The 16191-nt window shown below is 37.8% G+C and overlaps 1 protein-coding gene across 22 annotated transcripts in view; it reads left to right on the forward strand.

Annotated features, from left to right (window-relative positions):
• DLGAP2 (DLG associated protein 2) overlaps positions 1-16191 on the forward strand; it is a 464923-nt gene that overhangs the window by 413120 nt on the left and 35612 nt on the right. For all 22 annotated transcript variants that reach the window (XM_057431701.1, XM_057431703.1, XM_057431706.1 and 19 more), the window contains one exon: positions 1472-1691. In XM_057431701.1, the coding sequence (XP_057287684.1) occupies positions 1472-1691 (220 nt within the window). The remainder of the gene's footprint in view (positions 1-1471; positions 1692-16191) is intronic.

Raw genomic sequence — 16191 nt, forward strand, 5'->3', positions numbered from 1 at the left:
ATGTCTTACATGAAATTAAAATATCAGTTATTCATTATCATCAGAAGTTCCATATGAAATTTCCATTTACTTAATCAAGATCCTCAAATGTTTGAAACATTCGCATTCACTGTTTCCATAATGAATAATGTTCTAGAAACAGTAATAATGAAAAATGCACTTAGCACTTAGCAGCTGTTTAGAAAAGGTAATATCAACTGGATGTGCTGTTTAGTGATGCTACAAATTTAACTTGGTATTTATAGTGATTCTGATTTCCAGCACTCTCTTTTTTAAAAACAAAAATGTCATCAGGAGGTCCTGCATTTGTCTCTCCAGTGTTAAACTTCCTATTTGATTTTGGATTGTCATAATTTTGAATTATTCTAGTACATTTATAAGTAGTTAGGCCTGACTTCAAAGAACTTGTTAAAAAAACTTAGGTAGAATTTAGGCACTCATCTTCAAAACTGCAATATACAGTTCCCTATTGAGAGGTTCCCTAAACCTGGCCAGCCTGCCTAAACACTGTTTATCATAAAAGCTACCTAAAAATGTACAGTTTTGCATCATGGCCAGCCTGCAGGCAGTACCAGCAGGTAGATGCAGTCTCCTGCCCAAGCCCTGCAGGGAGCTGGAGAGGAATGCTGAAATCCCACAGGGGGCTGACCTGGTAGGTGATGCAGGTAGGCACATGCAGGGTGCTCTGACAGGCTGGGATCCTCAGCACGCCTGGTGACACAAGTGTCAGGCTTAAAATAATGATGCTAAAGAAAAAGTAGCAGTAGTGTCTGCATTTTGTTCTCCCATGGTAGTTGAATGGCTAACCCAGGTAACCAGGAAATGAGGTAGGTTTAGGGCCATTCTCAGCTGAAGCATTATTTTCTCATTTGACCACTTTTCACTCTATTTCACACAATAGCTCTTTATTCACTGGACACAAGTCTAGAGGCAGTATTTCTGAAACCTTTCAGAAGCATCACCTCCTCTGAGCTTACATGTTTTTGACTATGAGATACTTCCTTGAGCCCCTTTATAGTGAGAGGAAGATAACCTGTCACACAGGCTAAATGTCCACATGAGCAGTAACTTTGCTGATAAGTGAGGAAGCCAGGCAATCCACCCTCACCTTTTGAGGCTTATATTAGTATAGCTGATTTCTGTTCTCCTGTCTTGGCAGAACATGGATTTCTATCAGCACAGAGTGATCCTGTTGATTCCCATTAAATCATGCATTTACAATCCTCTGGATATGCCAAAAAATATTAAACATAAAATCAATTTTATGGCATGTGTGATGTACTTACTATATACATATAAACAGCTGATATAAGTTAAAAAAATGTGAATGTGATCAGAAGGGATTACTACATTTTAACTATTTGCTAAAACAGTTCTTCATCAATGTACAGGTGTCCATTTGAGATGTTGAGGCCGTGATGATCACAAAAAAGCAAGTCAAAAATCAAATGCATTGTTGTTGTTTATTCAGATGAGTGAAGCAGAGGTTAATGGGCAATTTGAATCGGTGTGTGAATCAGTGTTTAGTGAAGTTGAAGCTCAGGCAATGGATGCCCTTGACCTCCCTGGATGTTTCCGAACAAGAAGCCACAGTTATTTGCGTGCCATTCAGGCAGGCTATTCCCAAGATGATGAATGTATACCTGCGATGGCATCTTCCAACATCACCTCAACTATCAGGTCAACCACAGGTAAGCAAATTACACTGACCCAATGTTCTGCATGTAAAAATATGTCTTCTTGTGTTGTAAAGGGATGTTTGACACCAGAAACAATTTCCCTGTGTAGTGATAATTTTGACACCAGTATTCTTATATTTGTAACATGCTGTTGTGGCTACAGCCTAAAATAAGCTCCCTCTGGGGAGAACCCTGTAAACATAATATAATGACGTGGAATTTTGACCTCCATTTTCCATACAGACAGTTACCCAGATGCAATTATAAAAATGCAAGTTCAAATGATATCATTTAGCTATTATCAGACCTTTAAGTATTTTTATCTCTCAAGTAATTAATCTTCTAAAGGAGACCAGTTGCACTGATTTTAATTTAGGCCCTTAAAGTAACAAAAAAGAGAAGCAAGATTTTAAATATTTGCTCTAAATACTTACAGGCAATTAACTACACAGGTAATTAGCTACTCACTCTTAGAAAAGGTCTAACCAGTTTTATCAATGCTCTGAATCATAAACTTTATGGAACGCTTTACACATCAGCTATTATTCATCAGTAACCATTATTCATTGTTGTACGATTCACTGTTAGGGTCTTCTAAAATTTTTGAAGCAACTTTATTTCTCTTGTGAGTTGTTTAATAAAGGTAATAACTTTATGCATTTTAGAATATTAGCATTTAGTCTTGGTAGAGAAAATATTGCACACATAGCAATTAAATAATTAAAACGATATCTATAAGAAATACATATTCTTTCTTAAGTGATCCAAATTCACTTTTATGTCTCCAAATACATTAATGTCAGCTCCTAATGATGATATTTTCCTTGTCACATACTATGAAATTGCAGTGCAGGCTACCCATCTGCAAAAGGTAAAAATAGAGCTCAAGGTGTATCATGCGAAAATACTTTTTAAGTTATTTGCTTGACATATCTGTTGTATGATAGATCAGTGGGAGATTATAAAGCAAGTAAGCTGAGGTTGAATAACATAAATTTGCATTTCAGAAGTAACATAAAATGTTATTTTATCTCAAGCATAGGATTTTAATTGCTGTATATAACTTTGTGTAAAATCAGAAGTTGTGGCTTACAGTGCCACCTCTAGGGAAACTTTGTTTAATTGAGATGCTGTCATGATACAAAATGAGATTTTATTGCTACCCCAGAGACTAATTTTCATCTCTGTCATATGTCTGTGTGATTATTAAGAAGTAACCTTCCATGGCAAAAGACACAACTAAATATCTATTTTGGTGTCTGACTCCAGATACTGAACTGGAATACTTTCAGAATTACTTTGGTTACCAAGTTAATTGGTTTTAACCTATGCTGTTTTGAGTTTATATGCTAGATAAGCCTAAAATTCTTGCTGAAAGGAATTTATTTTATTTTCTCCAGGACAAAAAACAGCTGAATAATAGAATATGTTTGGGAAAACAACCAGATTAGGCAGTAAATATGTTTGCAGCCCAGTGTTTTCATACCTATGAGAAATGATTCACATTGATTAGTGGTCTGCTGGTTAAATACTGTGGTTTTGAAAACCAGCCTTCGTTTCATGGCTTCTCCCACATCTTGGGAATGGTTTATCAGATAGATTTTCTTGCCCAAATATGTAATGTTTCTGCTTTGTTGTGGTGAGGTGATATTGACATTCTGGAGCAAAAAAGGATGATGTGAGATATTTTCCTGAGCCAAAACCGTTTCCAAGCCTGTGCACTGTATGCAGTCCTGAGTGTGGTTATGTATTCAAAATAATACCTCTGTATGACTAAGCAAGTTTGACCTCAGCTTCTATGTAAGACAAATATTCAAATTAGAAATATTTATTTGATTTACAGGAAGAGTAAGGATTCTGTGGTTCATTCTTAGTTAAAAATTTCAGTTGCCAAATAAGTTCTTTTTAAAGCCCCAGGTGCAGTTCTTCCATATTTGTCTCTTCAGGCCCTGTCCCTGTGGAGGGAGATGCTTCCTTTGCTATCATTGCTATAACTCAGAAAACTCTTACTTCTCCAGCCTTGCCTGAAAATTGCAAAAGAAATAGTTACCTGAAACGTGGAAATGGTGTTGGCAGATATTTGACATTTATGTGGGCTTCATTCAAATAAATGTCAAAAAGGTCGAAGTTTCACATCAGCATTCATTTACAATTCAGACTTTTGAATTCCTAGGAAAATTACATTGATTCCTTTTTGGCTTCTGATGTAACAAACTCTTCTTGGAAAAGAAACTAAGGCAATTGCTTAGAATATTAACAGGCATTGCCATTTAATGATTACTTGAATTTTTAGTGATATAGGTCATGACTGCCTCTTATCAATGTTGTAAAGCAAATCATAACACACAGGCTTAGCTAAAAAATTAATTCATATTAAAAAAATCTAAAACAAAAAAAAATAGTATTTGATCTATGAATTCAATTACAAAATTATGGAATAATATAGCTTGCAGTTTCCTAAAATGTCCCTAGATGCATTAACAACTTGTAGAAGGTAGTAAGGTTGCGTATCATGAACATTATGTGAGACATTATTAATAGTCTCTGTTAACAGGCTTTTCTGGTAGATGGAACAAGAACTACCAGGAGCTAGCTCTTCTTAAATGTGTACAAATTTACAGAGAGAGCCGATGGTCCATTGGTAATATCTATGGTACTAATGAACACATTACTTTTGCACCGACCCATGTAGTTTAATAATTTGTGGAAACAAACTTTTCCACCTCTGATGGAGACTGTATGATAAGACACAAAGCACTATCTGTTGCTTCAGATATAAATGAATGAGAGAAGTTACAATGCAGAGGAGGCAGTCAGCATAGCTGGCACACTGTAAGCTGGATCTGGACTCTGTGTGACCCCCGCTAAGACTCATATTTCATTGTGGTTAGGGCTTTTCTAGCCATTCCACTTCATTTTGTAAAGAGAGAATAAACCCAGTGAAAAATACTTTGTGTTAAAAGCCCTGAATGACAGCACATGCTTTCTGTTGCTGAACTGTATCCCGTTGCAGCTGTCAGATGCACAGCTGAGAAAATACAGCTCCAGCTGCTGCTGCCTCCCACCTCGTCCCTCTATCACAGACAACATGTAATTTCCTGAATAGGAAGTCACAGAGCGCAGTAGTCATCCTAACTACTATTGTCTTATGTCTTTGCTACTCTTGCAACAGTGGTTCACTTTTCAGGAAGAGTTCATAAAATCTGGGTCACTTTTCCGGGTAGTTCCAGCTTAGTTCCCTATTGTCTAAGCCTATCTACATGTATATATGTTGTACTGTCAGCTTGGAAGTCTCCTTCCTTGTAACATCTGGGTAGTGCAGCAGACCACTGTGGGAGGTACACAAGCTACCCGAGGTATCAGACTGTGCCACCACCAGCTCAGTGTGTAGTGAGCCCTGGCTCTGTAGTCCTGCTGGGAAACAGAGGGCACTAGGCTGGGAGCAGTGCTGCAGTAACATGTTACCCCACCTGCAACACCTAGCTTGTTTTATTGAAAAGTAAATCAATCACCTTGGTACAACTCTGGATTGTACTATGAAGATATAACCAATGAGGAGGTCTGGAAGATATTAACAAACAACTCTACCCCTTTTTTCACCTTCACCTGAGAACATAATTTTTTTTTTTTTTTGTAACATGTCCTGTCTGTAGAAAGAGTCTTGTGAATGACTTACTCCATATGTTATAGAGAATTTCAGATTGTTTCCTCTTGTTTTTTTCTTGCTAATGTTGTTTGGTTTTACCCTGAATGCAGAAATACTTGCAATGGTACTGGAGGTAGCAGTTAGGATTGTCTGTTGTGAATCAGAAGAACATGCTAAAACCCCTTGTCTGAGACAGAGAATCATTTGGTATTTGTATATTTGGCCATCCAGGATAGCCTGAGCACCAGGTTATCTGTTTAGATGTGGGAGGCACACTCAGTTTCTTCTGATGGCATTAGTATACATTGTATAAAAACACTTTTGCCTATATTGTGAGAGATACTGCTGCTTTAGCCTGCTGCTCAGGATACTCAGCCATCAGGTGGAATATCTGAGCAGTGAACATTTGAAGCAGCTAAAGCAGAAAAGACTAAAAATCCAATAAGGATGAACTGAAGCACTCCAGCCATTGGTACTGAGTCCTTCTCCAGCAACAAGCACTGGGTAGCCTCAGTTAAGGTCTTCGGCTTTCAGGCTGATTGATAAATTAAAGGGCACAACATTTTCAGTTTCTTAAAAATTCACGTTTTCCTCTAACCCAAGTATTTTGGCTACAACTGTATTTTTTGATGAATGGGTCAATGATAGAAAAAATACACCTAACTATGGACTTTAGCAAAGTGAGGTTTGGGTCACAGTACATAAAGACTTCCTGGATTTCTGTCCTATGTTAAGTGTCAGTTCAAAGGATATAGTTACTATCCTTAAGTGGTCAGTATGTTCATCATTACGACTTCGTTTTTCTAGAAAATGTAGCATACTGCAAACCTGTCAGATCAGTTGTATACGCACCTCCTTTTACCTAATTCATAGTAGGTGGCTCTACTAAACACACTCTTACTAAAGAGTCCACTGGAAAACACGAGTCTTTTGCCCACTTTACTTTTCTCAGCCAGTGAGACTCTGCTTGGCAATGAGTAAACTTCAGAGAATTCCACGCTTACTGAGCTATTGAGCACCGATTCCAAAATCAATTAATTCAAACAAGGTCACATTGCATGAGGGAGTTTTCAATTACAGCTCATACAATTACTCAGAATGCCTGAGGAATTGCAGGTTTCCTTTCTCCTGACTTAAAGCTATTTTTGGCTTTCCATTTTTGAAATATGGGGCTACATAGGGTGAATTTTTAGAGCACATGTTTGATATTTACCCACAAAACCCTCCTTGACAATAAATAGATTACATGGTCATGTACCTACAAACATAAAGGCATAAGAATATAGTATTTCATTGAGAAGTTGTACTGTTCCATGGCACAGCTACCCCTGCAGACTGATTCTGGTTGCTATCTATCTGAACACTAATGACAGTAGGTATTCTTTTGGGGTTTGTTATTAGGTTCAGGTTTTTTTTCAAACATATGAAGTGCCAAGGGAAGGAAAAAGTTTAAGTCATCATGCTACTACATATGTTGCTATTGGAGTTCAGTGAATTTCAGTGAAGGGTCACTAAGAAGAAAGGCCACTAAGAGGAAAGGTCTTGAGCTTCTCTCCCATGAGAAAAGGATAACATAACTGAGACTGTTCAGCCTGGAGAAGAGAAGACTCAGAGGGGATTTTATAAATATATATAAATACAAAAATTTGAAGGACATACTTCCTAGTTCCTAAAACAAACATGTTTTATTATCAATAATGTGTGATTTCCTTTCATTTCCTTAAGAATGAGGTACTTCATCCAGGTGGCTACTGAGATATTCTTAATCAAACCCACTTTGGCTAGGAAAACCCAGCCAAATATGGGAAAACGTATGCATGAAGTAACATCTCCACAATTTCTGTTCTCTATATGGAAATAAATGTTGAGTTTTAGAGGTTTTGGCTGGTATCCATTGCTAAGTAATAGCTAGCAGTGGTATCTACAACAGGTATGTTTAAAACCACAAGACCAAAAAAAGTCCAAATAAGATACAGAAGGCTGTTATCCCAATTATAATTTGCCTGTTGACTTTGCTTAATTACTGTTGGGGCTCTATGTAAATATCTGTCACTCTAACTCTCTGCAGGAAACATACCATAGATCTGTGTGAGCGTTTGGGGATCCTGAGTTAATACTTTGATGCTGTGCCAACTTCTGTGCCTATACTGTGAGAATAAATCTTATATTAACAAAGGTTGAGGCCTGGTCTACACTTGAATACCCACACATAATTTTCATGGCTGTGCGTGTATCTGGGGGGGAAAATTAGTCTTTAATTCTTCTAAATAGATTGAAGTTCTGCTGCTACAATGACACTTGCCCTTGAATAGCAACTCTACGTGGTAGAAGTGACCCAGGGAGTCATATAATGATGGAATGGCTTGGGTTGGAAGGGACCTTAAAGATCATCTATTTCCAACCCCCTGCCATGGGCAGGGACATGTTCCACTAGACCTGGTTGCTCAAAGCCCCATCCAGCCTGGCCTTGAACACTGCCAGCGATGGAGCATTCACAGCTTCCTGGGGAGAACTGTTCCAGTGCCTTATCAGACTCACAGTAAATAATTTCTTCCTAATAACTAATCTAAATCTACCCTTTTTCAATTCAAAGCCATTCCTCCTTGTCTTGTTACTACATGCCCTTGTAAAAAGTCCCTCTACATTTTTCACTAAGAAGAAGGTGACTTCTTCCTTCACTAGGAAGAAGTCCAAGGTGTTCAACAGAGGATAGCCAAGGAGCCATTGCAACTGTTCCTAAGTCTGAGATTTCCTGAGATGGAGTAAGGCTGTGCTAATTGGGGCTGCCTGGCCGCTTAGTCTCTTCACACTGATGAAGCATGGAAACAGTTGGAGCAGTAGCCAGGAGTTTTTCATAATTTTCATTCTCCTTGGTACGGATGATCTGCAGAGGCAAAGATAAAAAATTATGTCACTGCCTACCATCTATGGTTAGTTTGAAAAATGTGTAATGAGTGTTTTTCCTTTGCTCCTGCTGTTCTGCACTTGACATAATTCCTCCGTAACCTATTAGATTTGCCAGACAGCTGGTTCTTTCTTTATTAAAAAGGATACACATGCTCTCTCCCTGGCATAATTTGGTTTTAAAGCTGTTCTGTGGTATCAGTTTTCACAGAGTTTTCTCAGCTTCATTTTCTGTACGATATTATATTAAAAAATGTATAAGAAAGAAAAAAAAATCATGCAAGGCAGGCAATTCACTGCTTAATGTTTGAAGCCTTCCTGACATGCTAGAAATTAACCATGGCAGAGGTGAATCTCAGGCCAGCTATTCAGCTTGAGGTTTCCAGAGGGTTTTGTCCTCAGGTGGGTCTGTGCAGCTGGGAAATGCTCACAGTGTGGCTGTGTCTGGGAGTTCATCGAACTCCATTGTAGTTGCAATAAAAAAGAAGGCAGGACCCCTTCCTGCCAGTTCTTCTCTTTCTGTCTTACTCCATGAATGAAAAAGACCTCTAAGGAGTCTTCTCAGAAGCTCTGCATATGTTTAGTCATAGTTTTTGTTGAAGGCGTATATGTCAGTAGCCATAATAAATGATATGCACTGGAACTACAATGCTTAATGTGCTGGGTATACAGACATCATTTTGATTGCATTTTGACGTTAATTTTTACTATCTCGCATGTAATATTTTATCCATCACAGCCTCAGTCCATCAATTAATGTAACTGATACATAACTGTCTTGATGTTGACCTTATATTCATAGAATTGCAGAATCACTGCCCTTGGCTTTTTATGCTTTCAGTGCAGGAGGCTTATGAGCTGTGTTCTGCTCTACCTTCTTTACAGTAAAAAAATTCTTCCAAAAACTTGTGTGTGGAGCCACAAGGGAATTCTTCTCTTGCGAGTCCTTGCAATGGCACAGGGGCCAATAGAATGTATGTAAGAAGGAGGAAAGCTGCACTCCAAAATAACAACAAAATTCTTTACAGCAGGTCAGATATCACTTCCTTAGGGACACTTCCAAAATGTCCACTGGCTAGTAAAGCTATTTCCAAAAATGTATTATCAGGCATTTAGGGAGGGAAGTTCAGGTGCTTTCACTACTGTTCTGCCTTATGGCAAGGACATTTTGATTAATGCTAACCACTTAAAAATGTGCTACTCCTGAAGAACATTATTTCTAACTTCTAAAATTGCCTTTTCCAGAACAGAATGCTAGTAGGTAGCTGCCACCCAAATCCTTCCCAATAACAGAGGCATCTGAAGGTAGAGATAGAACAAGTTCTTCACTGTTTAAATAAAGCTATATCTAGGTTTCAATGTCTCAGAGTGTTCAGTGTTTTCTATGTTTCAGAGTTGCCTTTAGTTTTACTTCCTGCAAATTTTATGGGGGTTTCAACATAAAAACCTCTTGGGATACTTGCAGATCTCTGCCAGCCTCTCAGCAGCTTCCATCCTCTATTTTCACTTACCTGAAACTGAGCTTGTACTTAAGTCTCCATTTCTGTGTCAGGAATTTTATTTAGGCTCACATCTGCCCTAGAAGGGCAATTGATAAACCTGAGACTTAAAACATAATTGTAAGAGGATTAAAGAAAATAAAGATGCTGAAATTGATTACATTTCAAGGGCACAACCAGACAGAATTAGCCTTTGGCCAGGCAGGTTATTTGAATAGTGTGGGATTTACTTCCAGATTAACAGAGATGCTTTCATGCAAACTAGTAATCTTAAATTCCCATGACAATAAATTCAGATTAGTTTGAGACGCCCACTTGGGACCTACAAGAGAGTTGCATCAGTTTAGACAAGCAGCTTGTAGGTTAGGCAGGAGGGCCTATGACCTCTAAAAAGGTGTTAGAAACCCATGTTTAGGTGATTTTAACTCAGACCAAATGTAGCATGTGGATTCTATTGCACCAACAGAGGGAACACTGAGGAGCCTTATACTCACTTAATAGCACCCCAATACTTACCAACAAACTGTACTCACTGTAGAGCCAAGCTTTAGCCTCAGTATACAGTCCATGAAAATATACACACCGGAAACCAAAATTATAAAAGCAAGACAAGCAGCTCATTACTGCTCCTCATGGGTAACTAGAGGACCTCCAAACAGGGTTAGGGAAGATATGAGTTTGAGCTGAGTAACCTATCATTCAGCATTCTAAACCTGAAAATGGAATATTAAGGATATGTTAATGAGTCACTATTTTTACATGTTACCATTTGGGGTAGTTCTGTGTCCAGAAAAAAAACATATATTTCCACTCTTTTTCTTCCCACACTAAAAAAAAAAACCAACAACAAAAAAAAACACATTAAAATTTAATTCATAAAAATTCGTCTCATCAATTATGTATATTTAAAATGTAACTGTCAAAGACAGTCACATTCATGGCCTATTATAGTCAATGAAATGCTATTTGTTTCCTTTAGGACTGGTATCTATTATGAAAGAAGTTGTCTTCTGGACATCCCTCTTTCTCACTGTTGTCTACACAAATAGCCTAAAATGAGAGCATAGCATAGCCAGCTAACTTTTATAAATCTGAGATAAACATCACTCCTATTGAAATTGCATTACAGGATGAAATCAAAGATTAAATCCTGGTCCCACTGAAAACAAAGATAACTGAGAAAGCCATGCTGTGACATACAGGGTTGAGAGCTCAAAACCCAGAAGAGCCATTTGCTGCACGTAAATGACAGGGCTGGCAGCCTGCAAGTAGCTTTCTGAACAGTCATTTTAGCACTGGTACTGACTCCATCTGCATCTTGGGTAAAATGATATCTTGATTTGACGACTGCCTATATTGTTACCAATCTCAAGACTGCACTCTGAGATTGTGTCCAAACTTGTAGCTCTCTGTAGATTTAAAGAATGATTTAAAGGTATTGAATTACCTTTAATTAAAATATTTTGTAAGCAGTTAAATTCTTTAATGTAGGACCATTATCATAATGCACTCTTAAAATTATTCTACTGTGAAGCACTTCCCTAAGATTAAGTGAATAAACTGTTTTTCTCCTCCTATTCAGTTTAGAATTCCTTACTGTAAGTTAAAGAAAATAACAAGCAGCACGTAGCTACAGAAAGAATGAGAATAGAAAATACACAAGCAAAACCAATTGTAAGCCTACATATGTCCATGAGTGGGCTTAGGAGGCTGATGGCAATTATGTGACTTGAGTGATAAGGCTATGTGAGAGTTCAAGAAGAGATATTTTTATTATTTTTAAGTACAGCATCACATCAATATGGCTTTGATTCGACTGAAAAATGTTTCCAAATTTTCTATTTATGTCAATGTGAAAAGTAAGAGTCCAGTAAGAGTCTTTTGGAGCTCTTTTTTCTCTTTGTCTCTTACTGTTTTGATGATGTGACAAATGCCATCTGTATTCCTGAAGAGCTGCACAGAGTATAGGTAAAGGTCTTTTCTGAAACCAAAAAACTGAGATGGTGGGGTTTAATGCAACATCAGTATTTTAGAGGCACAAAGGAACTATTTAGGAGAGCAATACAGCTGTCAGCACTTTGCCATGCTGCCTACAGGTTGCTGGTTAGGCTATAATTTATCGCTAATTAACTGATCTAAAATAGAACCTTTTGTAACTTGTCCATCAGCAATCCATGAGGTTTGTGTTGCCCACATCTCTTTTAACTTTGTCAATGGCTTGCAGTTTCTGATCTTGATGTCTTGTTTGATTTGCATTTCTGTTTTGTGACTAACATTAATTACACTGCCAAATCAGATTTTATCATTTATGTAATACGGGCTGCCTACAGACCTAAGTTTCCTCAGTATGGAAGTAACAACTTACGCACTGAATGGCTTGATTACAGTAATTCCTTTAATACTGTTCTCCTAGGAGAGAGACTATGTACTTCAGCTTTTTCCAAATTTAGTGGTCACATTTCCACTTAATTGCTAGCTTCATGTACAAAAGCAGATAGATGTGTGGAATTTAAGCCTAAAAGGATCTACTCTGAATACCGAGTCTAACCTGGAGCACGCACAGATTAAAAACCCCACAAACTCATCCAGCAATTTTGCCTTACCCCAGTAAATTCTGAATGAGGTTATGTGTCATGCTAAGGATTTCAGTCTTTTTTTCACAAGTGCTATATCAATTCTGTTTAGCAGGGAGATTTCAAAACCAGATGTTACTTAAAAAATAGCATTTTATATGGGATTCATTTGACAGCAGTGACTCAGTGGTGTGCTGTTTTGAAAAACTCTTAAAAATAGTCACACACAAAAACCACAAGTCTTATCTATGTCACTATGTTACGATAATGGTCCAGATCCTGGGTTTATGTGAATTGGTCTGATTTCACTGACTTCAATATCAACAACTTCAGTGGGATTAACAGCATGTTAATATTGTGCAATCAGTTTAACAGAAATAAATTGCATTTAATACATCTGTGGGCACACAAAGGGATCTTGAACCAAACTATTACTAGGTGGTATGTAGTACCTCAAGCAGAAGAGATAAAGGAGTTGGAAATTAGGACTCAGTCATTAATGCAGGCTTTAACAGCCAGCTCAGAGGAGATGTGGAGCAAAGGAGGTGAAGCTCTTGCCTTTACTATGAACACAGGTAACAGAAGAGAGGAGAGGTTATTTCCCAGTGCATATCAGAGTCCTACCAGTGCTGTCACACAGACAGAGCTTTTATCTCACTGCTTTAGTCATTTCAAAATTAGATATGATCTGAGCTAGTTGTCCTTGATTGTCTTTACAGCTGATGAAGAATAGTAGGCACCTGCATAGGATGATTCATTTCCTGGTAAAATAAGTATCTAAGATGGGCGAGAATTGCACCCTGGATTGCTTGTTTTTCCCCCAGTAATTCTAAAAGAGATCAGACAACTAACTTAGACTTGGATGACTGTTTTTTAAGTGACTAATGTGAGGTGAGATGGATTACCATGTATGGTTCTCAAATACTGTCTTGAAGGTATGATATAATTCATTGCTACTAAAAGATTCTACTTTACAAACCAGCACGGGATGAACACAGCATTTTAACCCCATGGGCTATGACAACATGAGACTGTACATTAACATCTTACTTTAGGATGTAACAAATATCCAGGCTTACTTAACCATAATACAGGTAAAATGATTCATCAGGTGAAAGGTTAGGAAGTTACAGTTGCCTACCACAGAAGCATTGTTTTGGGTTATTTAGTTTAAATAAAATGCAGCCCATCATATAAGCTATGCTGATAAAATTCATGTATGTGTAAGCAGCCTTTCCAATAAAATAGCTCATAAAAATACCACTGTGAATATATAGCTGTTTCTCACTGCTTAATCTGGAAAGCAAGAAACAGGGCTCTTTTCACGGATACCAAGTGCAGAAAGACTCTTTCTCTACTAAGAAACTACCTGGTCCCTTTAATGGCTGGGATTCTTTGTGGAGGGCTGAATGATAAAAGGGAAGAAGCAGGAAGATACTTTAATAACTAAAGTATGTGTCTGATTATGTTTGAAGGAAGTCTATCCAAGATTGGATTAAAAGAATTAACTTCATTTAAAGCAAAATTGTCTCTTGAATTTCAAGCACAGTGTGACATTGGCAAGTTTTAATGGCTATTTGTGCAAGGTTTGAATGTTCTTACAGTTCAAAAAAATGGTTTCATTACCTTACAAATGGAGAAACGCTTGAACATGGACACCCCTCAGAAATGACAGGATCTTTCACTAGCAGAGGAGCAAACGAAGATGTCCAGGGAGAAGCAAAAAAAAAACAAGGGGTGGAGGAGCCTGGACTGTTTGAGAACATGATGTGCTGATGTTTCAGTTTAAGTGCAGTGTGGGTGTGTTTGAGAAGTCCTTTGAAGGACTTGTATTTACATTCAGTTATCACTGCCTATGATCAGGTAATGGACTAAAACACTTGTTTTCTATCCAGAGCCTGAGCACATACTGCTCCAGCACTGTAAAGAGAAAGTAGACCCCAAATCACCTGGTGTAGGTCTTTGAGGTGGCCGCTGAAAAACATCAGACTTGGATCCAAACAAACTAATTTAACTTCACCTTTTACCGTCATTCTAACAGATCACTTTTTCTTATTAAGTAGCCAGAGACTACACATGTCAAAACTAGGATTTCTAAATCATCTTGTTATAACTAAACTTTAAAGGCATTACTGATCCAAGAAGGAAATCTCTTCCTAACATCTCAGAATTTGACTTTCTGAAAAGCCAGATTTACTTTTTAAAAATTATACTGGCCTGTTCAACACTACCGTCTCCTTTTAATTATGCTTGGCATTGGAGACCAGTGTATAATGGATGTTGATGAAAGGCATATATAAAAAGATGTGTCCCAACTTCCTCTCTTTTAAATAGGGACTTGTATTCTTATCCATGGCTTGGTAGAAAAATCATCAAGAGTTCATTCTATTTGTAGCAAATAAACTCGTTTTGTGGCTGTATTTTTTTTCTCTAAAGATCTCTTTGATTTCTTAATGGTCTTTTTAATGTTCATCACTTTGTTTTGAGAAGTAACTGTATGCATTCATATGTATATTTTTATTTTAAGAGTAGCTCAGAGGTCCTGATGACCATGGTGGAGCATAGGGATGAGATTTCAGGGCATTTCAAGGACAAGCATGTTAGATGGTACTGTAAAACCCTTTGGTTAGAACAGTATTTATGATGGTCAAAAGACTATACTAATAGCTGAGTAGTCTTTTCATGCAGGATTAGATTTAATTGCGTCGTTTCATTATAAGGACTCTTTCTTCTTCAGAAACCGTTTCAGGGTTAGCATTCACCTTCCCTGTGGAGAGCAGAAGTTTCAGCATTAGCCTGGGGTCTGCACCGTGTTCCTCTCAGGGCTGTGGTTCCTCGAGGAGCGCTGCCTGCAGCAGCATGCCTCCAGGGCAGATCCACACTCCCTACAGGGTAATTATCCTCCTTCTGAATAAACCTCCTTATAAAACACAAAATCCAGTTTACTCTTGCCATCTGTCATTAGGGACAACTGTTTCCTTTAATTGATGGTGCTTTCATGTAAATTCATCATCCAGTTAACTTTGTGATCTCAGCCTAAATAATGTTATTTTGACTAAGTGCTTAGTGGTTATACTGATTTGTAAAACCCCCTCAGGTAACTGTCTTGCAAATGGACCATCAGCAGTGATTTATTAAAAGGCTGCCTTTTGAAAGGTGTTCCGAATGTCACCTGCGGCCACTGATATTTCATCAAATAGATCATGTCTCTCCTGCCTTTTGTCTTTGAATATCCATAGATAACCTGAAGTTATCTCTAAATTAAATTATTTTAGTCATTTTATTTCTAGTATTAACTGTTGGCACTGAAATGTGGGCAGAGTTACTGACATTTCTATGGCTGTAGCAACAGTAACCTTAAGGAAGATTACTCAAATGGAGTGTAGATTAGGAGGCTTATTCTCCTTCCAGCTATATATCAATTAAATAAAAAACAACAAAAAAATCCTGTTACTTCTGAATGGTCAGGAAACTTTCATTGGATTTCTATGTTATGTGTCCAAACCATCAAATTGCCTGTTCTCTAGTGCTGGGGTTGTCTTCCTGCTTTCTCAGCCGTATTGCCATAATATCTGATACTGGTTCTGACCAGTGCTTCCCAGCCAGGATCACAAAGGATGTAAGAGAAATTATTGTGATTTACAGAACAGGTCAGTTGTAGCTGTCTCTGGGCCAAATGCAGCACTGATAGGCAATCTTGTGTATGTGAGGGTCATCTGGCACTTAAGGTATCAATCCTTACAAACCAAATCAATGTTTGTAACTTTTTCCTGCGTGAGTGACAAATTAACACGTTATGCTGCATTGCTCCCTGCTTCTTTCTCCGAAACAATTTATACCTGGTTTTCATCATTGTTTAGTCTAACCCACTGTGAAGCAGCACAGAACCA

The sequence above is a fragment of the Pezoporus wallicus genome, unplaced genomic scaffold (genome assembly GCF_028554395.1).
Source record: "Pezoporus wallicus isolate ANWC-B61680 ecotype Strahan unplaced genomic scaffold, APGP_CSIRO_Pwel_v1 contig_161, whole genome shotgun sequence".
NCBI lineage: Eukaryota > Metazoa > Chordata > Aves > Psittaciformes > Psittacidae > Pezoporus > Pezoporus wallicus.